At 40.8% G+C, this 27,899-nt stretch overlaps 1 protein-coding gene across 2 annotated transcripts; it reads left to right on the plus strand.

Annotated features, from left to right (window-relative positions):
• Window positions 1-611: 611 nt before the first annotated feature.
• Window positions 612-21,758, plus strand: NRSN1 (neurensin 1). Of its 2 annotated transcripts, none has more exons than XM_003823192.5 (4): window positions 612-759; window positions 2,550-2,622; window positions 8,691-8,888; window positions 19,882-21,758. In XM_003823192.5, exons 3-4 carry the CDS (start codon window positions 8,700-8,702, stop codon window positions 20,278-20,280), a joined length of 588 nt encoding a protein of 195 aa, XP_003823240.1. In that variant the 5' UTR covers window positions 612-759; window positions 2,550-2,622; window positions 8,691-8,699; the 3' UTR covers window positions 20,281-21,758. The 2 variants fall into 2 exon arrangements, with proteins under 2 accessions (XP_003823240.1, XP_034817430.1); XM_034961539.3 differs by having other exon boundaries at window positions 625-759; window positions 2,531-2,622.
• The last annotated feature ends 6,141 nt before the right edge of the window (window positions 21,759-27,899 follow it).

Genomic DNA, 27,899 nt, shown 5'->3' on the forward strand with positions numbered 1-27,899 from the left:
GCCCAGTGATGTTGGAGTCAACGACAGATTCTATGTATGACGGTGGTTCCATAAGGTATTTTCACTGTACCTTTTCTATGTTTAGACACACAAATTCTTACTATTGTGTTCCAATTGCCAACAGTATTCAGGAGGGTAACATGCTGTACAGGTCTGTAGTCTAGAAGCAATAGGCTCCACCATATAGCTAGGTGTGTAGTAGGCTGAACCACCTTGGTTTGGGAAAGTACACGCTATGATGTTAGCAGGACGAAATCGCCTAACCACATATTTCTCAGAGTATCACATCCCCATCATAATGCGACGCCTAACTGTATATTGAACCAGCCTTCTACGACCAAAATATGGTCTGGGCAGAAAAAAGCTTTGAAGAAGCACTAAGGCAGAGAAGGTGCCCATCCTGGGGAGCCTCGGCAGGGCCCAGTGACCAGCCTTCCATGGCCCTGACAGCTGCACTAACAGAAGCACCAGCCTCGCGGTGCAGGCAGGAACAAGCCTGGCGCGCCAGACAGCTCGGCCCCGCCCACTCGCCGCTCTCGGAAAGCTGGAACCCTGCCCCTGTGGAGGGGGAGGCGGCGGCGGCGGCGGCGGCTGCGCGGGCCTCGGGTGCGCGGGCACGCGGGACTCCCAGCTGTCAATCAGGCGCGGGCTGAGCTCTACGAGGCGGAGCGGCGGCGGTGGCGACGGCGATGGGACCCCAGCGAGAGATCTGCAGCTAGGCTGGCTGCACTTGCTCCACGGGTCAGGGGATCGGAGGGGGTAGGTAAAGCCACGCAGAGTCCAGGGGTGGCGGCTTTCTATTCTCCAAATGTCTTTCTCCAGTTCTCCCTCTCCTCCTTTTCTCTCTTTCCTTCCTCCTTCTTCATGCATAAATGTTCTTTCTCTCTCCCTCCCTCCTTCATTCACGTTTATTATATGTGCACCAATCTCCACAAAAAACATGCGTATTAAAATCGGTGAAAACATACAAATTAGGAAGAGCTAGCTCCATGCTTTGGTGGTTTGTGGTTTGCGTTATGTAAGAATTTGGGGCGGGGGGGGCACGAGGGGCGTATAGCTAAAAACTTTAGAGTTTCCTTTCCATAAGATAAGAAAAGTTGTGTATTAGGAAAGAGTCAAATATATGTATCTAGAGTTTGCAAAGTTGGTTTGATTTATTTATCAGGCTGAATTGAGCCCCCACTGGCCCTCCCCACTCCTGTGCCACGTCTGAAAACGTTTCAGTGTTTTGGTGTGATCTCAGGACCTACTTCTTTGTGTTGTTAGACAGGAACATCAGGGTGGGGGTCAGACAGAGTCTGGAGGCCTCAAAGAAAACAGAGCTGGAATTTAACAGCTAATGTTTGTTTGATTGGTTCCTGGCACTGCAACAGAAATGTTTTCAGGACCTTGGAGAGCTCCTTGGGCGCCACATCAGGCCAGCCTTTGGTGAAGGACATGTGGGGAATCTTCAGCGAAAATGGAGAAGCTGACAGAAAAAAGAAGAGAAATGTAATTCAGAGAGGCAGAGAGAGACAGGAAAGAAAGAGATACAGATGGGGGTGGAGGGCAGGTGTTGGGGGAGGGAGGAAGAGGAGAATGTAGTGAATTTAGTGACCTATGATTGGCTTGTTTTCGTTTGCTTATCCAGATCCAGGAGGCTAATATAATTTGCTTCTTTCCCCCAAATCTGCCCACACACCACTCACAAAATTTGGGGGAAAGTAAATGGGTCTTGACGATTTGGCTTTGGTCCATATAGGCTGACCCTAGAAATGCAGAAAACAGTTTATCAGGCCTCAGCTAGGCTTACTCACCTCAAGTCTTCAGGTTCTCCTGCAAACAAATGGGGACCTGTTCATTAGAAAGAATTCTTAACGATCCCATAAAAAATATGGACCCAGTTATTATCTTATTTCACATAACTAGAGTAATGTAGGAAACCAACAGCCTTATAGTTGGCAATGGCTTTTTAATCAAATTTTGCATGGGCACCTGCTTTTCTTAGGCAGCTGGAAAGCAAAATGATCATGATAGGAAGAAAACGGATATAGGAGTAAAACTCAGCCTAATGAGTAAATCATCCAAAGAGCCTTACGAAGTGTAAAATGTATGTAAACATATCAGAAAATATAGTGATTATAGGATGCATATATTTTACATTATAAGACCAAGCACCAGAAAAGATCCATTCTGAAGTATCTAGGAAGCAAGGAACTTTTTTAAATTTGGAATTTGTAAAATAGAAATGGATCGGTCTATTTGGAATTATTAACAACATGGAATATGGTTATATAAAAATGAGAATAGCACATATATAGTGTGTTATAATTTACAAAGCCCTTTTATGTCATCTCATTCACTTTATAAATTATTATGAGAACCCATTGAAAAGTTCTAAAATATAGTTTAGACTTTTGTTTTTTAGAAAGCTATCTCAATTCTTAAACACGAAGTTCTTTGTCAATGCTTTTGTCAACATTAAAATGATTCTTTATAAGTTATATGAATGACATGAAATTTAGATTTTGATCTGGATTACATTCTGCAGAGACTTTTTTCTTAAATAGGATTGAAGAATGCACCATTAAAAGGAAAGATCAAGGAGTAAACCAGAAGAAGAAGAAAAAGAGGACTTCAAAGGTAGGACTCAAACCTTATCACATGTAGATTCATAAGCACCCTGTGTATGCATGTAGATAAAGAAGAGATTAACAGAGAATATGGGTTCTTTTCTCATTTTAGCTTTGGATTTTAGGTACCTTTTTAAAAAATGAATCTTGAAGAATTAAAGTAAATGATAACAAGTAAGATAATCTTACATTGTTACTCCTTTTTAAACATTATAAAAGTGGTTACATGTCCACTGACTTTGCAGGTATTTTAATAACTCAATATAAAGCCACAATCTCTACCACTGTTTCAGAAAAATAAAATATCTCTGAAATAATCCATTGGTAGGAACACGGTTCAGGATTTAAGAACATGCTTATATAATTTCAGAATGCCTGATTTAAAAGTGAAAAAGCTCTTAGCAGGCTTTCATGCCTTCCTGTATCCCCTATGAGTCTGACTGAATCTTTTAAGGAACTGACCTTTTGGCTTGGTGTTGAATAAGTGGTCTAAATTGTCTATGTGCCTATACTTTGTCTTTTGCAGCACTGGCCCTGTGGAAAAGTGGCTATAATGGGAACCTCAGTCTCATTATCTCAGAATCATTTTATGGGAGAGAAAAGCAGCATGAAAAATTGAATGATATTTCAAAGAAAATAAATAGAACAGGGCCTGCGCCTGGCCTCACAACTGACTCACACATAGTGTCACAGGAAAACACTCATATTTGTTGCCTCTCTTCTCTCAAGGAGACCATGAAGACAAAGAATATAATGTCTGTAATGTTCTTAGAGTTTCATGAGGCATAAAGATTTATTTCTGCTTCAAGGCTATGAACATTTATAAAGGAAAATAAAAAGTAACTGCATATATTGGACAGAAATTTAAATTTCTAACACATTGATACTACAGTCTATTGGCACACATAGTGATATCACAATAGCACATGCATGAGCTTGTTTCCCTAATACAGGAATAATTCAAGGAATTCTCAGCATTTGTACTCCCTTTACCTCTTGATGATGCCCATTTTGTTATGTTTATTGCTTCAGGAGTGTGTCTCCTTGTAACCCAAGAGTCCACTGAGGGCAGACCTGGCTCCACTCATCTTCATAACTATTATTTATCTCACAGGTGCCTGGCACGTAGTGCTTTAAAAACACTGAAGGAAGGGGAGGATGAAAAATGGAGGACTACTCAGGCCTTCAACCACACCAACCCATGTAGAACTCTGCAGGAAGTTTCAAAGTACTGGAGATTAAAGTGGTCAACAGTACAGAAAATGTCCCTGCCCACATGTAGCTTACACTCTATCATGTATATGGTCTGTCAGACCATAAGTAAATAAACCACACATAGAATATCAGATAGTAACAAGTGCTAGGAAGAGGAACAAACCTAGACAAGGGGATAGAAAGTAATGGAACACTGATATTTAGATATATTGATTATAGAAAGCCTCTCAGAAGAATTTGGTAGGGAGTGGCAGCATAATTTTTTTCCCTCCTCTTGTCTCTGGGTTATGATAGGTGTGCTGAGTTGGTAAGAACTGAATATTCATTTAATGTATAACAGTGCATGCAATTGAGACAGTTGCTACGGACAGGTTATAAAAAGAAGAAATCCATGGATGGATCCTCATTTATCAGCAAGTAGAGCATCCTTCAGAGAGAATAAAAACAACTCTCTCTTCATAGATAACCAAACAATCACACACAAAAGTTGCTTGTGCCCAATCATCATGGCCATGCTGGCAGGGAGGATGCAACAGGCTCCATCAGAGTGTTTACAGAATGAAGACTAATGTGGATTGAATTAAATATAATACTAAAGAGTGTGTTTACTCATCCCCTCTATCCATGTACCTCCTGTGATATTAAAGCTTTCTGTGAATAAAAAAGGCTCTCTAAAATATGTTCATTAACAACAATCATAGATTTAACCTTTTTGTTGTTGCTACTACAGCTATTGAAATATAGACATGAGAAATCTTATGAAACCTTGATCTTTAAGTAAATACTAAGCCAAAGTAAAAAGCCTTTGCACATAGCTTCTGTTTCTGTCTCAATTCTAGTTTGTTGTATACAGTTTAATAACTGCCCAGTCTTTAAAGTGACTTTATGAAGTGACCTCACATACCTTTTTTATGATACCAGAAGTGTCCATCAATCAAATAAGGTTCCAAATAACTGTAACATGGGGACAAAAAGTTACTGACTTCCCTAGGAGATGTATAACTCTCTGTTGAGATTTTGTAGGTCCAAATCCATCACTCTAACATGTTATATTTTAAAATTCATGTTCTTCCAAGTCATTCTCCTCTAGGAGTGAATTCCAGGTAGTTATATGTTTGGGAAGATGTGTGATACCTGTCAGACCCTCGGGGATCCTATTTTAGGCAACATACGTGATACTGAAGTAACTTGTTAAACAACATACAAACATTTAGTCTACCTAGTAGCAAGTAACTAACCAAACTAGTTATATGCCCTTTTTAAAGGGAAGCTGCATACATACTAGTATAAAGTAAGAATTTGAGCTGTCAGTAAGGATATGGAAGGAGGTAGGAAATCAGTAAACCTAGTTGTTCGTTCAATAAAAAAATGATAGAGTCATTCTGTACAGACAAACTAAAAATCCTGAAAAGCTACAACTGGAAGGAATTAGAGATTAATCTGGTCCAACCCTCTTACTTTAAGGATGATGAAACCATAGCCCAGAGAGGCTAATGAGCTTGTCTGGAATCTCCTGACCAGTAAGTTGCAAATCAAAAAATGGCAGTAGAGTCCATTCTCTGCCCCGTGTAGGTAGCACAAAACAGACCATGTTCTTGTTCATGTTTTGTGCCCCTGGAGGAGAAAGTAAGGCGCTTTGGAATTCCTTTTCTGGAATGTAGCTAACATAGCTAAAAATCCATGGCTTCAAGTAGAGCCTTCAATCACTCAGGCTCAAAAACATTTGTTTTATGACACTTTCTATCTCTTTTATGATTTTACCTATATTGTTTTTAACAAAGTTAGACAACTGGGTCTTATAAAGCAGAAACATTTAACCTACTGTTCTGGTAGCAAACTGTGCAGGGAATGGCTATAATATATCACACGGTCCTTCTCTGCATCAAAGCTCAATCCTGGGAAAGAACAACTTCAGCATCTAAGGAAATATAACTCTTACTGTTGCTATGAGGGATTTTTTTTATTCCTATCATATCTATTTTTGTCCCTTTTTCATGTTAAAGTCTCTGATGCTTTATAGAAAATCTGAAAATATATATTTAGAGGAGGTGGTTCTGACTATGCAAGTATATGATTCAGTCCATACTCATGCTTCTTGTGTTGTCATCTTTCATCTGTTCCCTGACTCATGGTGTAACCTTTAGTAGATGATTTTTCTATGCCTCAGTTTCCTAGTTGACAAAGCAGTTAGTAATACCAATCCCATCTCGCCTGGATTGAAATTTGCATTAGAATGCCTTAAAGGAAAATGCCTTTAAAATTATGCCACTTATATACCAATGGCAATAGGCTCTTGTTAATCATCTTCATTGTATAAGCATTAAATAGAAGGTACTGAAGAGATCGTCCTAGTGCTTAAAATATTAAAACTAGGTTAATATTCTTTTGATCTGCCAGATTTTGCTGCTCTACTCAGGCAAAGAACATTCTAAAAACCTTGACTTTTTATGAAATCATATCTTTCTAAATGTTTTAAAGCAAATGTGTTCATGTGTGGGGGAGTGCAGGTGTGGGTGTGTATGTGTAGACTCTTGCCTCCCTGCACTCTTTCCCTGGGTGATTTCTTTAGATGGTAGCTATACCTGAAACAGAAAAAAAGCACAGGAGCTAACAGTTAGTTGGTTTTAATTGACCAACAGCTAAAAAGATGAGGTTATTGGTCATCATTAATAGCACCATTTTTCTAAGACCAGGGCCATGTTTTCCTCAATTTGACTACATTCTTAACCAAAACTCATTTGTAGCTAAGGGCACATATTTAAAGATGTGCTAATGGGTTTACTTTGTGCCCACTGCACAAGGAATTGCTGACTATCCCTGGTTCCAACTTTGATTTTAGCCCCATAATTCTATCCAATCAAACTAACTGTCCACATATAGGCATTTGATGGGACTGTAGATCGATATTTTTCTTTTGTAGATAAACATTACTAGCTGGTTGCTTGATAAGTAATTGGAAACATTTAATATGCCTCTGTTGGCCTGGATTACAGCACAAGCTCTGAGAAAACCTGGCTTAATAGAAAAATAACCTTCTATGTTGTTCCCCACTTTGTCACGTATAGACTATGTCCACATAACTAAAACTATCTACAGGATACTTTTTTTTGGAAGAAGTCTGATTTATTTGAAAACACAAAAATAACCACCTTCATTTATATTCAAACAGTGTGGCAGCTATATTGTGGACTAAAGAGTTCTTTCAGAATTTTATATTTCTTTTATTATTTCCACTTTTTAATATTATACTTTAAGTTCTGGGATACATGTGCAGAATGTACAGGCTTGTTACATAGGTGTACATGTGCCATGGTGATGTGTTGCACCCATCAACCCATCACCTAGGTTTTAAGGCCCACATGCATTAGGTATTTGTCCTAATGCTCTCCATCCCCTTGCTCCCCACCCCTTGACAGGTGTGTGATGTTCCCCTCCCTGTGTCACTGTGTTCCCATCTATCTACAGGATAATTTAAAACTCCAAACACGTATTTCACATTTCCAGCTATACATTTATTTGCTTATATGGAGATCAGAAATTAAGACGATAACTGACAATTCCCTTATTCAACAAAATTACTGTCACTCAGTAATTCTTTCTTTTTTTTAACCATGATTAGCAACAAAATCCATATAAATGCGTCTCTCTAAGGGTATCAATTAGGTCAAATAAAGTAGAAATTTCCATCTTAAAAAGGCAGAACCCAAAACAACCTGCCTAGGACATAGTTTTATTTAATAGTTCTCTGAGTTCTTACTTACAGTAGACACTTCATGGAAAATAATAAAAGGCTGTGTCCACTCTCCACATTATACTCTAGCCACCCACATGGACAGATGTATCCACAAATAATGGGTAAAATATATGGTGTTAGAGTTAGTGAGGTGTAAATTATTGGCCAAGCCATTTGTGATTAATAAAGCATGAGGCATAAATTGCTCAGCAGCTTTTTAATAAAGCTTCATACAACTTGACAATTAGTTAAAATGTCAGAGGAAGATACATGAGATCGGAAGGCAAAATTTCGAACTAGTAAGAGTAATGCGGTGTAGATTCCACAAGGAAACATAGTTAAAAATCTGAGAGGACAGTCTAAGACAAACTCCATCTTCAGCAAATGAGAATGCCTGCCCAATTCTTTAACATGTAAGTGCAAAGACAACTAGATTCTAAGAGATTAAAGATTTCTTGTCAAGGCAATAAAAAATCTCAGCTTCTTTGTTGCCATTTCTTGTGTGCTTCATGCTTAAATGTGTACCTAATTTATGTGAGTTGTGCTGTTGCATCTCATTTCATTTATGGAGATGCAGTTCTAGTCATTGAGTGTTTAGGTAATCTTGCATTAAGCAAAAAAGAACAGCTTATAAGAAAGACAGGTTTGTTGTTGTTGTTGTTGTTTGTTTGTTTTATTGAGATGGAGTCTCGCTCTGTCGCCCAGGCTGGAGTGCAGTGGTGCGATCTTGGCTCACTGCAAGCCCCGCCTCCCGGGTTCACGCCATTCTCCTGCCTCAGCCTCCAAAGTAGCTGGGACTACAGGTGCCCACCACCACGCCCAGCTAATTGTGTGTGTGTGTGTGTGTGTGTGTTTTTAGTAGGGACAGGGTTTCACCGTGTTAGCCAGGATGGTCTCCATCTCCTCACCTCGTGATCCTCCCTCCTCGGCCTCCCAAAGTGCTGGGATTACAGGCATGAGCCACTGCGCCCCGCCAAGAGAAATGGGTCTTTAAAAGTACCTTTTCTGTAATAAAAAGAGCATCGTTCAACTAGGCATACATTACTCAGTCTGGTTCTTACCTTTCATATGTCTTTTGATCCTGTGGCCAAAGCCTGTGGCATTAATCCATGTGGATGTTGTCATTCCAGCTGGGAAGGATGAGTTCTTGCAGCAACGTCTGTGGGTCCAGGCAGGCACAGGCTGCAGCTGAGGGCGGTTACCAGCGCTATGGAGTCCGGTCCTACCTGCACCAGTTTTATGAGGACTGTACAGCCTCAATCTGGGAGTATGAGGATGATTTCCAGATCCAAAGATCACCTAACAGGTGGAGCTCAGTATTCTGGAAGGTAAGGAAGGAGCATGTGTTTAACTTAGGGAATGGAAAAATTATTGGACATGGTTAATACTGCAGCTGTGGAGGATGGAGAGGTTTAGTACTCGCTGTGTGTGCATCACTCTTGGTGATACTAAATGCATTTTTCTTACCTTAGGAAAGAAGAATCTAAACCTTGGGCCAAAGAAAGCCTCTAAACACAGCACAACTATTGATGAGCAGGTTAAACATAAATAGGTGCAATTGCCATATGAATTATTATTATTGCTACCGTTAAAAATGTGCCATTAAATTCACTAATTGAAGCCATCCATAGGCAAAACATTATATTCTTTCAGTCTTCCTTACAGGCGTGGTAAGTATCATCTGACAAGTTGCAACAATTATTAAAAAGAAATCGTTAGGTATTTAGAGAGAGTTAATGATGAAATGTAGTACAGTGGTCAGTATACCAGCTCCATCTCTACCGAGTGTGTGATCATGAGGCTTTCTGACCCCAGCTTCCTCAAATGAAGGAATCTCATTAGACAATGTATTTAGTCCCTTAACAGATAATTAGTGAGCATCTACTCTGTGCCAAGAGGGTTCAAAGTGCTGGAGGTTAAAGTGGTAAACAGGGAAAGAAAAAGTGACTTCCCTCATGGAGCTTACAATCTATCATGAGAAACAGGCTGTAAACAAAGAAACCACATGATAGAATGTTAGGTAGTGATAGTGCCATGGATGACAGGGGGTGATGGAGACTGGTATTTGGATATGCTGATGGTAGAAGGCTTTCAGAAGAGATGCCATCTCAAGGAATACCAGGATGAGTTGAGGGAACAGACCTGACTGAAGGTCATCCTAGACTGGGAAAATAGTAAGTCCAAAAACTCTGAAATGGGAACAAGTTTGGTGTGTTTGAAAATGATCCAGAGGTCTCCAATCTGGTTGGAGTGGGGTGAGAAAAGGGACAGGCAATGAATTAAGAAAAATAACAAGGCACAGATGATTTATGTAGAGCCTTGTACACCACAGTGAAGTCTTGGGTTTTTACCTCGAGAGACATGGGAAGCCACTGGAAGAGGCTGATTAATTCAGAGGGTGTTAAAGTACCCAGGCAAAAGATGCTGGTGGCATTAGCGGAGATGGTGAAAAGTAGTCAGATTTAGGTAAAGGTTATGCCTATTAGACATCCGAGTAGTGATCTCTAGTGACGATTTAAATATATCAATCTACAACTCATAGATTGGGAGTTATTGACACATAGAATCTATACAAGGCACTGGACTTCTGAGATCATCCAGGAAAAGAGTGTGGACATAGAAGAGAAGAGGGCATTGGGACATTCCAACATTTAGAAACTAAGAAGAGGAAGAGGCTTCAGGGATACTGAGAAGATGAACCTTAGATAATGCCTAAGGTCTTCCTTAATCTTTGTTTCTCCCAAAAGATCCCAGAAGTTTTTGACATGGACATTGACATAAACTTGCAATTTATTGGCCATATAGTGTAACAAGAGGCGGTATAGCATAATAATTATAAACATAGATTCTAACCTCAGACTACATGAGCTCAAATCCCAGCTCTTTTGTTTAATCATTCTGTAACCCTGGGCAAATTAATTGGCCTTATGGGGCCTCTAATGGTGATACTTATAGCACCTACCACATAAAAGATATGAGAATTAAATGAGATAGTATTTACAAAGAGCTTAACACTGTCTTGGTATGTACTTAATAAGCATTAGCTATATTAGCTACTATTAGTGGTTGCTGTATGAAGCACTGAGTTCTTAAATGGGAAAAAAAGTTGAAATATAGTTAATAAATCAAGTATTAAGTAACACAGTTGTTAACATGGATAACCCAAGACCTGTGTTAATTCAACGTCATGTTGTTGTCACATACTCTGCATCAGAACTGGTCAAGTCAGCATCCTTGCCCTGTAGAAATCTCACCTCTGATGAATCCTTACTGGCTTTAGCCAATGAAATGCACAGCCAAGCTTGGCACATCTTGTATTTACCCAGATATGTGGGTGGTTGTTTCCCTATTTGTCAAAAAAAAAAAAAAAAAAAGCATTTGCCTGACAGATCTGTTGTGCCAAGAGCCCAAAATGCCACTGACACACAGAATATTGTAAGTGTTCATGGAACTCCAAAGCACTGGTTGTTATGTGATTTGTGAAGCTGTAAACCCATCAAATAAAACATAGTTATGGGTTTATAACAAATAACTCACAGTGAATTACCAACCCCAGAATTCATATTTCATTATTTTCTCCCTTCTATTTTGCACAAACAAGATCCAAAAATATTTATTTACTGCTGTGCTGGAGTCCTAGATGTATATCTTAGCCACAAAACACAAGAAGCCTAGTGTCAACCTGACTGACCTAGGAATTCACTGTCTTAGAGACCTCATCTCTATCAAGGGATAAACCAACTGTTCCTGGGTTTCCTCCTAGGGAATATGAGTGAATTCATGCCAGTGGATTTATGAAGTGCTTTGTACCAACACAGGAAAAAGCACTAGCTATGCTCATGTTTCTATTATGATTCTTTTTCATGTTTTTTTTCTTTCAATCAAATTGCATCTGTAGGTGGTTCAAATTGCTGGCTTCTCCTTTCCCTGCTTCTACTGTAGTGTTGCAAGAGTCATGTTGGCCTCTCACTGGGGGCTGTGCTCACAGTGCTTTGATAGGACTCTGCTCTTGAGGCATCTTTACAGCAGTGGGCAGCATGGCAAGACTTAATGAGAAAGGAGATTGGAATCAAATGGGTCTGAGTTAGAATCTTTATTGCATGCATCTGCATAACATCTATTTCACAGTATCATTCTTCCTCTCTTTCTTCAAATGTGTAGCTGTTCAACATTCACCAGGCTCTGGGATTCTGATGTAAATAAGATCTTCTTTTTCAGAGGTGAACAAATATTCTTCAAATATGAAGAAGATCTTTTCTTCACCTCTGAATAAGATATAGCCCTTGACCTGAAGGAGTTCACAGTCAAATAGGGGAGGTGGCCATGTACACAGATTGTTGTTTTTTTTTTAAATTTTATTATTATTACACTTTAAGTTTTAGGGTACATGTGCACAATGTGCAGGTTTGTTACACATGTATACATGTGCCATGTTGGTGTGCTACACCCATTAACTTGTCATTTAACATTAGGTATATCTCCTAATGCTATCCCTCCCCACTCCCCCAACCCCGCAGCAGTCCCCGGAGTGTGATGTTCCCCTTCCTGGTACACAGATTGTTATAATGCAATATACTAAATGCTCCCCTTAAAGCAGGCACAATACTTACTGGGAGCACAGAGGGGCAGGGTGGAGTGGGTATCTGATGCAGACTAGGGAAGAAATGGCTCCAAGAGGAGGTCACATGTGAGCAAGCAGGAACGGGGCATCCCAGTAGAGAGAAAAGTATTGCAAAAGCTAAGAGTCATGGGAGAGTACAGCATGTTCAGGAGACTGCAAAGAGTTCCCTGTGGCTGGGGTAAATGTTCAAAAGTTGAAGAAGAGGAGTCAGGAGTTGAACCTGGGAATGCATACAAAAGTCAGTTCACAGAAGACTCTGAAAGGCCATGTAATAGAAATTTCTCCATAACATTTCAGCTTGAATACAGTGAGGGGGCAAGATAATGAATCTAAGCTTTCGTAGTTGGGATGTCACAATCAGGTATAAACACACACACGTGCACAAACACACACATACACAGAGTGCCGCACACTTTCTCTGTGCTTCAGAGGTCCTAGGTTGCTGCATGACTACCTCAGCCACTTCTAATTTATCCCACTGCCTGCAGCTGATGCCATCTATAAAAATCGATGTAACACAGTCCCATCACCCATTGCTGCTGCCCCAAAATCAATCAGGCTATGGTGGAATTTTTTTTCATATCTTTGCCTTTGACCTTGACTAAGGCTGTTGCCACTTGATTGTCCACGCAGCAAACAGCATCATATGCAGGTGTCAAACCAATGGGAGCAGTCTTCTCACCCCCAGTCATTCCCTCCTCACCTCAGGGTTATCTTCTTGCCTTCTCCTCGACCTCTCTCAGAAACCTGTACCAGCCTATGTCAGAGGTTAATATGTCATGGAGGCATTTAATGGCGATGTGCAGGTGCAAGGTGTGACCGCCTCCTCCACAGCCTTACTAACTGTGAAAGTGACTCCGGTCCCTCTCTTTCCTCTCAAGACCCAGGTTAAGTTCCTCCTATCTGCCCTGACCTCTCCAGTTCCCCCTCTTAAGCTAAGTCAGAGTTTAAACTTAAGTCCTTGTTTTTTCCTTCAAAGTTTTGCTAGATACTGAGAAGTTAGTTTTATACTAGAGATGAGAGGAGCTGTGGAAGACTCTGCTTTTTAAATCGCAAATAAATATTGTATATATTTGTCATGTACAACATGTTGTTTTGAAATACATATATATTGTGGCACGACTACCTCAAACTAACATGTACATTACCTCACATCCTTTTTTGTGGTAAGAACACTTAAAATCTATTCTTTCAGCAATTTTCAAGAACACAATACAGTCTTATGGACTATAGTCACCATGTTGTACAATAGGTCTCTTGAATTGATTCCTCTGAGTTGAAATTTTGTATCTTTTAAACAAAATCTTCCCAATCCCCTCTCCCACTCCCTCCCCGTTCCTCTCTACCTCTATGATTTCAACTTTATTAGATTCCACATATAAGGAAGATCATGCGATATTTGTCTTTCTGTGCCTGGTTTATTTCACTTGACATAATGTCCTGTGGAAGACTACTAAGAAGAGAAGCCATGTGGTATAATTTCTGTTTATAAAAGATTTCTCAGATTGCCTTTGAAGGATGGAGCAATGGAGATCATCAGGACAGTGTTGCAATGATCCAGGCAAGATATAATAACGGCCTGCACCATTAGAGTGGCTGCAGTGGACGAGACAGAAAAGATTCAAGAGATTTTTATGAGATAGAGTGACTAAGATTTAATATCCACCACTATGACTGTGAGGAACAATTTCACGAATGGGTGGATGGGAAGAACGCAAATAGAGAAAATGGGAAGGAAGTGGCAGAGCACCATTTTTACTCTTTTGGGTTTGAGGAGTGTTTGGGACATTTTTCTGTAGATATTCCTGTTGGTTGTCAGAAATATGGTCTAGAGCTCAAAACAGAGATCCAGGCTGGAGTTGGAGGTTTGGAAGTCATTGGTAACAGGTGGGAGTTGAAACTGTAGCTTCCGATTAAACGCTAAAGAGAACATAGTGAATAAGAATAGGTGGAGGTCAAGGATAGACTCCTGAACCAGACGTGGTGGTGTGTGCCTATAATCCCAGAGGACTCAGGAGCCTGAGGAGGGAGGATTGCTTCAGGCCAAGAGTTCAAGGCTGCAATGAACCATGATTGCACCATTGCACTCCAGCCTGAATGACAGAGAGTGACCCTGTCTCTAAAAAAGGTGGGGAAGGGTAGAATCCTGGGGAACACTAATAATTTACGAAGAACATCCAGCAAAGCAGGTTGACAGTGAGTTGTTTGGAGCAGAGATACACAGAGGAGACAGTGTGTCAGAGATAACCACGGGGAAGGGTTTCAAGAAAGTATAAGTGTTTAATATCAATGAACGTAGAATATTTAAGTGAGCCTAAAAAATAAATTAGATTTGACATTAGGTTTGACAATTAAGAGGTCCTTTGTAACCTCGGAGAAGCAGGTTTAAGGAAATTGTGGAAGACTAAGCGTGGCTGTCAAGGGCAGAACGGACATCGAGGAGTAGGAAGAGAGGGACGCAGAGCTGGAGAATTGCTTTCGAAGATGGAGGCAGTTGAATGTGTTTATGCGCTGGAAGAAGGAATCTCTGTTAGGTGGAAGAGCTGATGTGATTTCACTGCCCAGGTGAAATGGTCTAAGAAGATTGTGAGGTCAGGCTGTGGAAGGACCTCGATTATCGCCAGGCATCGGTTCTTGCTTCATAAAGCTCAGTGTCAAGCTGAGGCAAGCAGGGACAGATGAGCTACAGTCTGCCACTGCTGCTGGCAGACATCACTGCTCAGAGCTCAGGAGAGGTCAGCACAGCCCTCAAGGGCTGATGCAGAAGAAAAAGCCCATCTTCGCTCTTGATGCGCTTCCCCTAAATAACCTCTAACCCAGATGGCGCCTTGCACATGCAGCTCCATCCAGCATTCCCTGCACGCCAGGCCGTTCTTCCCAGCCACGCAGGTTCGCGCTTCCAACAGTCATTCCTGCCTCCTCTCTGCCAGAACAGCTGCGCCGCGACTGCTGCCAGCTCTGTCTATTGGAGTAAACTGCATTTTCAGGCCTCATCAGCTCACTGGGAAACAATGAAAGGATGTTGGTCAAAATAACAGCAGTCTCTGGCCTGTAGCCCCCACCAGCAGAATTTCTGGCATATAAATAAGTTCTCTTTCCTTTCCAATTTTCCTTTCCAGCAGCAGGAACTGGGTTTTCACACATCCTCCCACAGCCAAGAGTGGAATCGGAAGTTATAGCACAAAAACTGTCCTCGCTGCTGTTTCGGGAGTTTGTCACCACCTGGAGAGGCCCTTCTCTGTCACCATTGGGATTGGCCTTACCACCCTAAGGCCCCAGGTTGCTCTGCTGAGCCTGGAGGAGGACCCTTCCAAAGCATTCCAACTCTTCTGTGTGGCCCTAAACAAGGCTGCTTTGCTTCCTCAGAACTTTAAACAACTTCTGCATTGCAATTTTTTGACTCTTTCCATTTGGGAGTCCTCTTTCTGTTAGACCTGGGACCAATTCGACTTTGAACTGTGTCCAGAGATAATTTTTATGATACTGTATGGAATTGCTCCCTCAATTTTTATCCTTTCCAGTACTCAGCATGGTACCAAGACTAAGCTGATGAGTCCCAACTGCTCTCCTCACCTCCCATATGCTACTCATGACAGACTCCTTCGTACCTATCATCCCACGCTCTCCCTCCCATGCTTTAACGTGTCTGGAATTCCCCAATGGGTGCGTCTTTCAGAGATTCTCATTAAAGACTGGCATTAACAGCCCCTTCAGAAGCCTTGAAGTCAGCTGTTCACTGTGCTGTCTTCCCCACTACAGAGGGCGAGCCTCTCTCTGATTCTCTGATGTCAATAGAAAAGAGAAGAAGGCTCAGAAAGCCTAGCCACGTTCCAGTTCTTCAAGTGAACAGGAATTCTGCCATCTGAAAGCCATGGTTTGCATTTTAGCTTCTGAATGATAGTCCAGGAGTGGATTTTCATCGAAAGCACTGCTCAGCTGAGGAGCAGACTGCTCTGAGAATCAATCACCTGGCTCTGTGTTCAGCAGTCTGATGGTTTAAGTTAGGCAGGCAGGACGGTTTATTGAGTGTCAGGCTGGAATAAGAGCTGTGGGGAGGCAAGACAGACACACACTGGTCTCACTTGCTCTTCAGAATCTCAGAAACTAAGATAACTTTCGGCTACCCTCAATTTTTGATAATTAATGCCAATTCTTCAGCAGGGAGGTAGTTTAGTGACATAGGAAGCATGTCACCATGGATAGTTAAATCAATTTTGCTTGTACATTCAGAATGTTCTGATATGAGTCATTTTCTAAAAGTTATAAATAATGGTTAGTCTTGGAAGGTAAATGTACTTGCCACCATTTTTAGAAAAATGTAGAAAGCAATCCAAAATGTTATATTTTACAGCCCAATTTTTCCCGTAGTACTTATGTCTTATATAGAACAGCTTTTTTTTTTTTTTTCAGAAGACATCCTATTGACTCTTTTTCAGTTTCCTTACAATATGAGATACTGGAAATTTGTTCACATATGGTGGCTAAAACTCCTTTGAGGTTCAAATAAAAATAATAGAAAGAAATATACAAAATAGTATGGCGAAGTATTATGGGCAGAAGAAAAGTCATGGGTAGCAGGAATCACACAGATCTGGGTTAGAACTAGTCACACCACCTGCTATTTTTGGGATCATCAACTATGCTTTTTTTCTCTCTCTTTTTTTCCCGAGACAGAGTCTCACTCTTGTTGCCCAGGCTGGAGTACAACAATGTGATCTTGGCTCACTGCAACCTCCACCCACCCAGGTTCAAGTGATTCTCCTGCCTCAGACTCCCGAGTAGCTGGGATTACTGGCATGCCCCACCATGCCCGGCTAATTTTGTATTTTTAGTAGAGACGGGGTTTGACCATGTTGGTCAGGCTTGTCTTGTGTCCAGAAGTGGTTCCTCCCGGTGGATTTTTGGTCTCTCTGACTTCAAGAATGAGGCCGCAGACCCTGGCAGTGAGTGTTACAACTCATAAAGGTAGTGCGGACCCAGAGTCAGCAGCAGCAAAATATACTGTGAAGAGCGAAAGAACAAAGCTTCCACAAGGTGGAAAGGGACCAGAGCAGGTTGCGGCTACTGGCGCGGGTGGCCAGCTTTTATATCCTTATTTGGCCCCGCCCACATCCTGCTGATTGGTCCATTTTACAGAATGCTGATTGGTCCATTTTTACAGAGTGTGGATTGGTGCATTTACAAACCCTTAGCTAGACACAGAGCGCTGATTGGTGTGTTTTTTACAGAGTGCTGATTGGTGAGTTTACAAACCTTTAGCTAGCCACAGAGTGCTGATTGGTGAGTTTACAAACCTTTAGCTAGACACAGAGCGCTGATTGGTGTGTTTACAATCCTTTAGCTAGACAGAAAAGTTCTCCAAGTCCCCACCGGACCCAGAAGCCCAGCCGGCTTCACCTCTCAGTCTCAAACTCCTGACCTCAGATGATCCGCCCACCTTGGCCTCCCAAAGTGCTAAGATTACAGGCATGAGCCACCATGCCCGGCTAAAGTATGCTTCTTTAACCTTATAATCCTCAGTTTCTTATAGGTGAAATGAGAACAAAAATACCTACTTCTCATAAGATGCTTGTGAAGATTAAACAAAAAACACATCTAGCATTAGCGCAGGTCATAACAGATGTTCAATAATACCAGTTATACTTTTCCCATTTTTGCTAGGGTGGTAGATTTGTGGATACGTTTTCCTTCTATTAGCCAAGCCTCCTTTATTAGTGTATTATCTCAAAAATTTAAATATTAAAGATTAATTTATGTTATGTATCTGGTTATTTTCCTAACCTTGTTATTCTAACTAAAAGCAATTAAGAACAGAAGGAAAGGAAAAATTACTTTAAAAAGTAATGGTGTTAGCTATTCCTTATTCCAAGTGCTGAGCAATCGTAATACTGTTACCAATGTAGCATAACAATTTTTCAAGGGGTGTCTTTCCAAATAAGAAGAATAGCTACTTATTACAATTTATAATTTTGCCAGATACAATGTATAACTTTGCCAGATACAAGGCTAAGTGCTTCTATGCATAGTCTCATTTAGTCCTCACAAGTCCTCTATGAGGTAGGTATTATGAGCATTTGTCATTTTATAGATGGGGAAATTAATGACAAGAGCTTTTAAGTAACTTTCCTTCTATGATTCAAGTGCTAGGTGGTGGTGGTAGAATCGAAGCATGAGTCCATTTATTTCAAACCTGTGGGCATTGACCACCAAATGGTACATCATTTCCATCTTTAGTATGTTACATTTCATTAGAACTTGAGCTAATGCAGTTTAATCTCCATCTGCTATTCTGAACACTTCCTAGCACCTGCACAAGTATACCCCAAATAGCTACATGTGAGAGGAGAAAGAACACTGGCCTGGGGATCAGCTCTGTGGCTTCTAACCCTGCCTCTGCAGCTTGCTAGCTGTCCATCTTTGGTCCATGACTTACCCTCTCTGAGGCTACATTTCTTTACCTGTAAACTGGCAATTAAGGTTCCTTCTCTGCTTATTTTGAAAAGAGGTGAGTAGTTACAAAGACTGTCCATGTCCTCCAGCCAAAACCACCGGGAACACACCTATATGTTGAACAAGTTGGATGTATTACTCATTACAGTAAGAAAGAATGTCACCATAGGGGACTGTGGGGCATTGCAATATGAGAGTGTGAAAAGGATGTATAATATTATAGGATGTGGGCTCTGGTTGGGTGATTTTGGGGAGGGTCTAATGAAGCAAGAGTTCACTCTGGATTGTTAGGGACAATTCTATGATTGGATATCTTAATATATCTTATGAATAGAGAGGACAGACTAGAGTGAGACTAAAGCCATCATGAGAAAGAAGTAGGCGTCATTCATATTAGCCAGGAGCGGGGGTCATGTCATATTTTGTGGTTTTTACAAGGACCTTGTTTTTGTCTGTGCTTAGACAAAGTTATGAAGGGCCACTGTTTTGTCTCACTTCATCATGGTCACAGAATGAGCATGTGTTAATGTTCTGTGAGATGGTGCCTGGCAGAACAGCATGGCCTTGCTGTGAGCTCCTAGCCAGCTTCTAACAATGTCGAGGCCTAGGGGACAGAGTAAGGCCAGCTCCTGGATATCAGGGCTACTCTTCTTTTCCTCAAGACCAAATGAGACAATGTAAGCAAAAGAAGGTTTTGTCAACTGCAAAGCATTCTACAAATTAAAAAAAAAAGATATTTATATATATTTATATATTACATATCTACTTTTAGATATATGATATATATTATATATAATATATATCTTTAGGCATATAATATATATTATATATTTTATATATATCTTTAGATATATATAATATACATATCTTTAGACATATAATATATAATATATATCTCTTTGGACATATATATTATATATATCTTTAGCTATATATAATATACCTTTAGATAATATAAAGACTATATATATCTTTAGATATACAATATATGTATATCTTTAGATATATAATATATATATGATATCTACATATATCTCAAGGCTGAGTGCTGGAGTTTTTGGTTGGCATTAAAATTAGAAAGATCATCTTTCACCTTTTTCAACAGAAAATTAAGTGTTTCCTGCAAATTTGGGGTAACTGGGAATATTCATTTCTCTCAAGAAACAAGACAAGTGCTGCCCTTGAGGGCTCAGGGGCGAGCCGAAGCACCTTCCTCACTCTATCTTGCTTCTGTCATTATCTACCTGTAGGTTGGACTCATCTCAGGTACAGTTTTTGTGATCCTCGGATTGACTGTTCTGGCAGTGGGCTTTCTTGTGCCCCCCAAAATCGAAGCATTTGGCGAAGCCGATTTTGTGGTGGTCGACACGCATGCTGTCCAGTTTAACAGTGCTCTGGACATGTACAAGCTGGCAGGAGCTGTTCTCTTCTGCATTGGAGGCACGTCCATGGCAGGGTGCCTGCTGATGTCGGTGTTTGTAAAGAGCTACTCCAAAGAAGAAAAATTCCTCCAGCAGAAGTTTAAAGAACGAATCGCAGACATCAAAGCCCACACCCAGCCGGTTACAAAAGCTCCAGGGCCAGGGGAAACAAAGATTCCAGTCACTTTGTCCAGGGTTCAAAATGTCCAGCCTCTACTGGCAACCTGAAACCTTTCCCACCCCTGTTCTTCTTGTCTGATTTATGCCCGTGGTTAAAAAGAGCAGGCCAGTTTTCGAGATAAAGAAGATTTGGCGTTGACTGCCCCAGGGCTGTGTTCAGCTGTGGGCAATATAATGGGTGGACTCACACTTGCTCAGTTCAGGCAGCTCTGCTGGAGGGCAGTGCCATGCCTAAGCCTGTGCACATGCATCCAGCTGCTTAAGATGGGTGCTTCCTTGTACCCGGCCACCAGAAACCCCCTGGAACTCCTCTTTCATAGATCGTGACTTTGTGTTATTTTCCGTGTTATTTGAAAGTGCCGAACAGTTTAGACCAGCTCACCAATGGCTAATGTGGTCCATTTTATTTTCTAATATTGGTTTATCTAATCTTTTCTGCGTGGTGCTGTCTTCCATTCCTGTCTCACTATGTGTAAGATTTTGTCATATGTGTTCATAGAAACATGGAATTCTCTGATTTTGAGCCGAACATGAGTTTTTTTAACTATATCTTGACATGAGGTTCCTGACATTGGATACAAAGTTATCAGCATTCACAAATCTTTTTGTTTTCTCCATTTTTTTTCCCCCCTTTGAGATGAAGTGCTGTTCTTTTGCCTAGGTTGGAGTACAGTGGTGAAATCATAGCACACTGCAGCCTTGAACTCCTGGGCTCAAGTGATCCTCCCACCTCAGCCTCCCAAGTAGCTGGGACTACAGGCACCTGCCACCACCCCCAGTTAATATTTTTTTAAATTTTTTTTTAGAGGCAGGATCTTGCTGTTCAATTTTTTTTAAAAAGCTAAAATTGCCAACTTTAGAATCTTGACCACAAAAATTAATTTTAGGAGCGTCTATTTATGCAGTGTTCAAAAGTACTGAATTAGAAACCAGGAAGTTTTAGTTCCTTCTACTACCTGTGTGATCTTGGGGAAATTATTTAACCTCTCAGTCCTAATTTTCCCCCTTCTGTATAATGGGAGTTCTGGATCACAATATGTCTGGGCTCTCATTACCCAAACATCCGAGATTCCATTTTTGCCATGTGTCATCGAGTCTCTCCCCAACAGATGTTTGTGATGTTTTTGTGGCTGTCACCATGGTGGGATTCTTTCAGAATGAGACTCCTGGAAAGTCACTGAGTCAGCAGGCTTCACACCATCTACCCTTAAATATCCAACCCCAGCAATTTATACAACGCTGTCATATTTTTAAAAAAACAAAAGTAAGCCATCCTCAAATAAGGAACCCCTTGGTAGATATTAACCTTAAAAAGGGTTCTCATTCTCAAACAAGATGCTTTGTTCTCCAACAAGATGTTCATCTCATCACTTGCACTTTTGTTTTAATGTATGGATTCAGATTAGACTGAGAAAAATGGAAAATGTGACCTTGGTATTTTCTTAAAATTGTGCCACCTTAGAGCCCCCCACCCCCTTTTTTTTTTCTTCCTTCACTGGATAAATAAAATATGTGAACAAGTGGAACCTGAATTGCATTGTCATTCCTTCAGTGTGGTTATTTTCTCTCCGACATGTAATTTTCCATTCTGAGACTGAATAAGCTCTGATGTTTCCCCGGCTAAATGGAAGAATAAATGAAGCAATTAGTACTCTTTGTGCACAGTGTTTATTTTGCACAGTCCAGCATAAAACACAGGGCAAATCAGTATCCTCAGCAAGGATCATTGGCCAGATTTTGGAGAAATCGTTCCAGTTTCCTCAGGTTCTCTATCTTCCTGTGGAAATACGATTTTAATTGTATTCTTTAAAGACTTATGCAAGCCCCCAAGCATCTGTTCAAGGCAACATCGTTTGAAGCTTTCCATGCTTGCTTCTGTCTTGCATACCAATGAATCTCTGAGGACGAGACTTGACTTGTAAAAGCCTCCAGAATGAAAAATGATGGCTGGTGGGAACTTCTAGGTACAGACATAACAGCAACTGTTTAAAAAGCAGCTCTATTCCTCAGATGAAGGCCTAAAAGAAGCCGAGGCGGATAAAGTAGGAGCTGGGTTTGCAAACAATTCAGCATGCCCTGTCTTTCCTGTTCAGCCCAGGCTTCGTGGAAGTGGGTACTTGTAAAGACCCTCCCAGCCCACGAGGCAAGGATTGGGAGTTATTGTGGTAGAGCAGAGAAAGTTGGCTGGATTGGATTAGGAAATACAGTTTGATCTTTGGAAAGAATGCAGGCCGTATATAATCAGAGGCTGGGAAGCAGTGGACTACGCATTTTTTAAAGATATTTTCTGGCCTGGGTTGGGCAGACATCTCAATTGTATGGCAAACAAGGATGACCTTAGAGCTTTGATCCCAGCCTCATTGCTTGCACTAAACCAGTCCTTCCCTTCAGTACTGAAACTTCTAAAACAAAGGGAAACCGCATACCTATAGTGCTGAGATGGCAGCTGGAGAAACTTAGAAATGGTTTCTGGCCCAGAGGTCAGGTACACACAGGCACTTGGATAGAAACCTTAGATAATATGGGCCCACCCAGGCATACGTTTCCCCACCCCTTTGTCAACACTCATTGGCATTTTCTTAGGCACTTCCAGTGATCCCACACCTACTGTCCCACAGGTGAGCTGCTATATCTGATAATGGCTCTGTATGGTTAGGAAACCCATCCCCATGTCTTTCCAAACTCTGCGTTGCTAAACCTTCCACATGTTGGATAAGATTCCATAATTCAAAGTTACCTTGAAGTCTAATCCTCTTACATATGACCAGTGAGCTCTTGCTTTCAATCTTATCACCTCCCTGTTTGTTTTCTTCAGAGAGATATTTCTATAAGTTCTTAATGTTCCCAACTTAGTTCATGCCACCTATTAAAAGGTGTCCCCAGAGGTTTTAGAAATTATATATGTTAGAGATTCCCTAACTCCATTAATAGTGTTACTATGTGAACAGGACCTCAAGCCAGAATACAATAACAGAGGGCTGTGTAAGCAGCTCCTCTGTGGGCTCTCAAGGCCTCCTGGGATCTGTCCAGCTCCTTTCTGGTTTTATTATGGTTTTATTCTAGTCATATGCAACCAGTCTCCCCTCTCTAAATGTGCCTGCACTTTCATGCCCCTGTGCCTTCACTCACAATGCTTATTTTCCCAAGAATAACCACCTGCCTATTCTCTGGTTATGAACTCATCATTCAAGACCACATCAAGAAATAGCAGCAATAATAATAATAACTAACATGTATTGCATGGGAGGGATCATTGAAGCCTTTTATATGTATCAATTCATTTAATTTTCAAAAACCCTATGAGGTCAGGACTAATACCATATCCCCATTTTACAGGAAATGAAATCGGCAAAGAGAGCATAACTCATCCAAGGATAATCAGTAACTGACATATGCAAGATTTAAATTCAAGCAGCCTGACTCCAGAGGCTCTATGTTCCACCAATATGACAATATGTTCTTTTGCCTCTAGAAATGCCACCTTTTCTCTGCAGCTTCTCCTTGATATATATATATATCTCTCTCTCTCACACACACACACACACACAGACACACACACACTCAGACTTAATGTCTCTTCCTCAATAAATTCAGCACTTCATACAAACACATTCTATCCCACTTATCCCTCTTTATTATAGTGATTTGTTTACACATCTGTTCCTTCCATTAGAAGCTGACTATTAGCTGCTTGGGTACAGAGAGCATATCTTAATAAGTGGTGAACCCTCAGAATCAAATACATAAAAGCTATGTGTTACTATTATATGGTTATTTGAAACAATTATTGCATTTTTATTCAGAGCCAAGCAATGTGCTGGCACTATAAAGGGATGATGAACAGGGGCACTAATGTTTTTGCATATCGTGTGTGTGTGTGTGTGTGTGTGTGTGTGTAAGGAAAAAAAAAAGTATTTTCTAGGGAGGACTAAGCTTAGAGTATGAATATGGGTTCCCCAAAGCAAAGCTTCCTTCAACATAACATTTGAGTGGGAGAAACCCAGTCTGACGACTAGCTCACCATTTCTATATCTAAAAGCAAAATCTTCCAGCCAACGAGTCTTGCCCACTGACACAGAGCTACCAGTCATACTTCTCATTCCAGCAAGAGACCGATGGAACCGCTAAACCCACCTAGTCAAGAGCAGAGTGAATTGTTTCCAGCAGTCCTGAATAAACAACCTTGTCTTTCATCCTTACATATGAAAGTACAACCTGAGTCATCAGACATCTGTGGAAAATGAGCACGTTGAAGGAGGTGGTATATACACAGGGAATAATAGACTCAGTGGGAAACATAAGGACTTCAGAAATCACAGAACTCTAAAAAGAATCTAATCAGTCTTCAAGAAGAAATTAAACCCATAAGATAAAAATAGAATACTATGAAAAAGAACATCAAGTAGTTCAAAATAACAAACAACTAAAAGAATAAGTTGAAAGCATTTCCTGGAAAGTAAAATAATCCCTCATTTTAAAAATGAAAAACATGAGACAATTGGTAAAGACATACAAGTTCAATCAAGGAGAAAAAGATAACAGAAAACAATAATTGAGAAGAAGTTATCAGTAAAATAACAGAAAAAAAATTTCCAAAGATATAGGATACAAAAATCTTCAGACTGAAAATGCCTGCTGAAGACTGGGTGTGGTGACTCGCACCTGTAATCCCAGCATTTTGGGAGGCTGAGGTGAGCAGATTACTTGAGGTCAGGAGTTCGAGACCAGCCTGGACAACACGGTGAAACAGTCTCCACAAAAATACAAAAATTAACCGGGCATGTGGCGTGAGTCTGTAATCCCCAGCCGCTCAGGAGGCTGAGGCAGGAGAATCGCTTGGACCCAGGAATGGAGGTTGCAGTGAGCAGAGTTTGCCCCACTGCACTCCAGCCTGGTTGCCAGAGTGAGACTGTGTCAAAAACGAACGAACGAACGAGCGAACACAAGAAAGAAAGAAAGAGAGAGAGAGAGAGAAAGAAAGAAAGAAAAAAAGAAAGAAAGGAAGGAAAGAAAGGAAGGAAGGAAGGAAGGAAGAGAGAGAGAAAGAGAGAGAGAGAGAAAGAAAGGAAGGAAGGGAGAGAAAAGAAAGAGAAAAGAAAGGAAGGAAGGAAGGAAAGAGAGAGAGAGAAAGGAAGGAAGGAAGGAAAGAGCCTGCTGCATATTCAGCAATATGAATGGTTGAAAAGAAAATCAGGCATGTTTTTGTGAAATTTTTGGACACAAAAGATGAAAGGATCCAAGAAGCATCCCAGAGAACAGCAGCCCACCTACAAAATGATAAAAGTCAGACTGGGGAAAGAGCAGGTATGATCTCTGCAAAAGATAGTAAGCAAGGTAACTGATTCTACAGAAAATACATGTTCCTCTTATCGACAAGAAAAGAGCAAAGCAATAGAAACTCTGGGAAGAAAATTTTTTAATAAACTGCACAAAGAAATGATGGTTGTGACATGATAGGGAAGAATTGATAGAGCATAAGAAAAGTGAAGCCACTGGGGACATGGATGAAGCTGGAAACCATCATTCTCAGCAAACTACCGCAAGGACAAAAAACCAAACACCGCCTGTTCTCACTCATAGGCGGGAATTGAACAATGAGAACACATGGACACAGGAAGGGGAACATCACACACTGGAGACTGCTGTGGGGTGGGCGGAAGGGGGAGGGATAGCATTAGGAGATATACCTAATGCTAAATGACGAGTTAATGGGAGCAGCACACCAACATGGCACATGTATATATATGTAACAAACCTGCACGTTGTGCACATGTACCATAGAACTTAACCTATAATTATAAAAAAAAAAAAAAGAAAGTGAAGCCACTGGAAACTTGACCTTCCCACTAGACACACATTCTATTTCTGTAGAACAAAACCTGGGACTATTGAACCCACAGAGAAAAAAACAGAATCTTGTCACTTCAATAGTTTTGCAGTGATGATCATTACAAAGTCAAAATAATGCAAGCTTTTCTTACTTGTTTTCAACTTTCAGAATCAAACTATAGCCAAAAGTCTAAATTATGATTGTAAAATGAACTGTATGTGTGATAAATCTGATGATATGAAAATGAAGGTAGTGCTAGCAAAATTCAGAAAACAAAATAAAAAAAAAAAGAGGAGATAAAAGTAGGGACACTAATAGCCTCATCTGGTTTAGTGGAGTCAAGAGTAACTGTCTTAGTCTATTTGGGCTGCAGTAACAAAATACCATAGATTGGGTGGCTTATGAAAAACAGACATTTGTTTCTCACAGTTCTAGAGGCTGGGAAGTCCAAGATACATCAAGAGCAGATTCAGTGTCTGGTGAGGGCTGCTCTCTGCCTCATCCATGGTGCTTTCTGGCTGTGTCCTCACTTGGTGGAAGGGGGCACATCTGGTTTCTTTAGCCTCCTATAAGGGCACAAATCTCACTCATAAGGGCTCCACCCTCATGCCCCAGTCACCTCCCAAAGGCCTCGCCTCCTAATACTATCACAGTAGGGGTTAGGTCTCAACATGTGAATTTTGTGGGTATACAAACAATCAATCTGTAGCAGTAGCTGGCTGAAGCTTATAGAAATAAATAACGACTTAAGTTTATAATTTACAACTGTAAAGATAACTCAATGAAATAATTAAAAATAAAACATAACAAACAATGGAAAGAGAAGAGAGAATAAAATGAGAGGTAGGGAAAGCAAATTTAACCCCCATCTTTAATTGTAAGAAATTAGGCTGGGTGAGGTGGCTCACGCCTATAATCCCAGCACTTTGGAAGGTCGAGGCAGGTTTATCACTTGAGGACAGCCTGGGCAACATGGAAAAATCCTGTCTCTACTTAAAGAAAAAAAATACAAAAATTAGCTGGATGTGGTGGTACATGCCTGTGGTTCCAGCTACTCAGGAGGCTGAGGCAGGAGGATCACTTGAGCCAGGTCAAGGCTGCAGTGAGCCGAGGTCACACCACTGCACTCCAGCCTGGGCGACAGAGCCAGACCCTGTCTCAAAAAAAGATAAATTATTATCTCCATTAATAAATCAAGAAATAGTAAATATAGTATTTGAAATTATGGAAGAAGCCACTAGAAGAATTTCAAACAGTAAATGTTAAAAGAGGTTGCCTCTGAGGGGCTGGGGGAAGCCAGGGATAAGGCAGGATGATTTTTACTCACGTAGTGAAGACTTAAGACCGTCCTAGTCACAGCCCCGGTCCCTGGAGTTCTCAAACGGGCTTTAAACTAATTTCTATTGTTTAGATGCTACAAAAAAAAAGGACACAAGCATTAACAGATCCTTAAAACAAAATGATTGATTCTAGCTTAAGGTTCTGGGAAAGCCTCAAAGGAAGTGATATTTGTGTCTTGAAATATGAGTAGAAGTTAACCAGAATAATCTTGCCTTCATGAGGGATTTGTTCTTTTTTGTGGGAGGTTGCAGGTCAGAGGTAGTGGATGATGGGAAGAAAGAGAGAAGAGCTTTCCAGGGAGAGGCAAGAGCATGTGCAAACACACAGATCCAAGACTGAGTGAGGCACGTTGAAAAATTGTAAGAAGCCCGTCCTAGCTGAAGCAGCCCATGAGCCCTGGGGTGAGCGTCTAGAGATGGCAAGGCCAACAAGCCCTGTCACCAAGCCGCACACCTCCAGGAGGCACCATTTACAGTGACTACAATGTAAACAACAC

The sequence above is a fragment of the Pan paniscus genome, chromosome 5 (genome assembly GCF_029289425.2).
Source record: "Pan paniscus chromosome 5, NHGRI_mPanPan1-v2.0_pri, whole genome shotgun sequence".
Lineage (NCBI taxonomy): Eukaryota > Metazoa > Chordata > Mammalia > Primates > Hominidae > Pan > Pan paniscus.

Bases quoted from the DNA above. Each gene is read 5' to 3' on its own strand.
- NRSN1 (XM_003823192.5), top strand. From the start codon at position 8,700: ATGAGTTCTTGCAGCAACGTCTGTGGGTCCAGGCAGGCACAGGCTGCA. The intron at 8,889-19,881 runs GTAAGGAAGGAG...ATCTACCTGTAG, and splicing joins GGAGCTCAGTATTCTGGAAG to GTTGGACTCATCTCAGGTAC.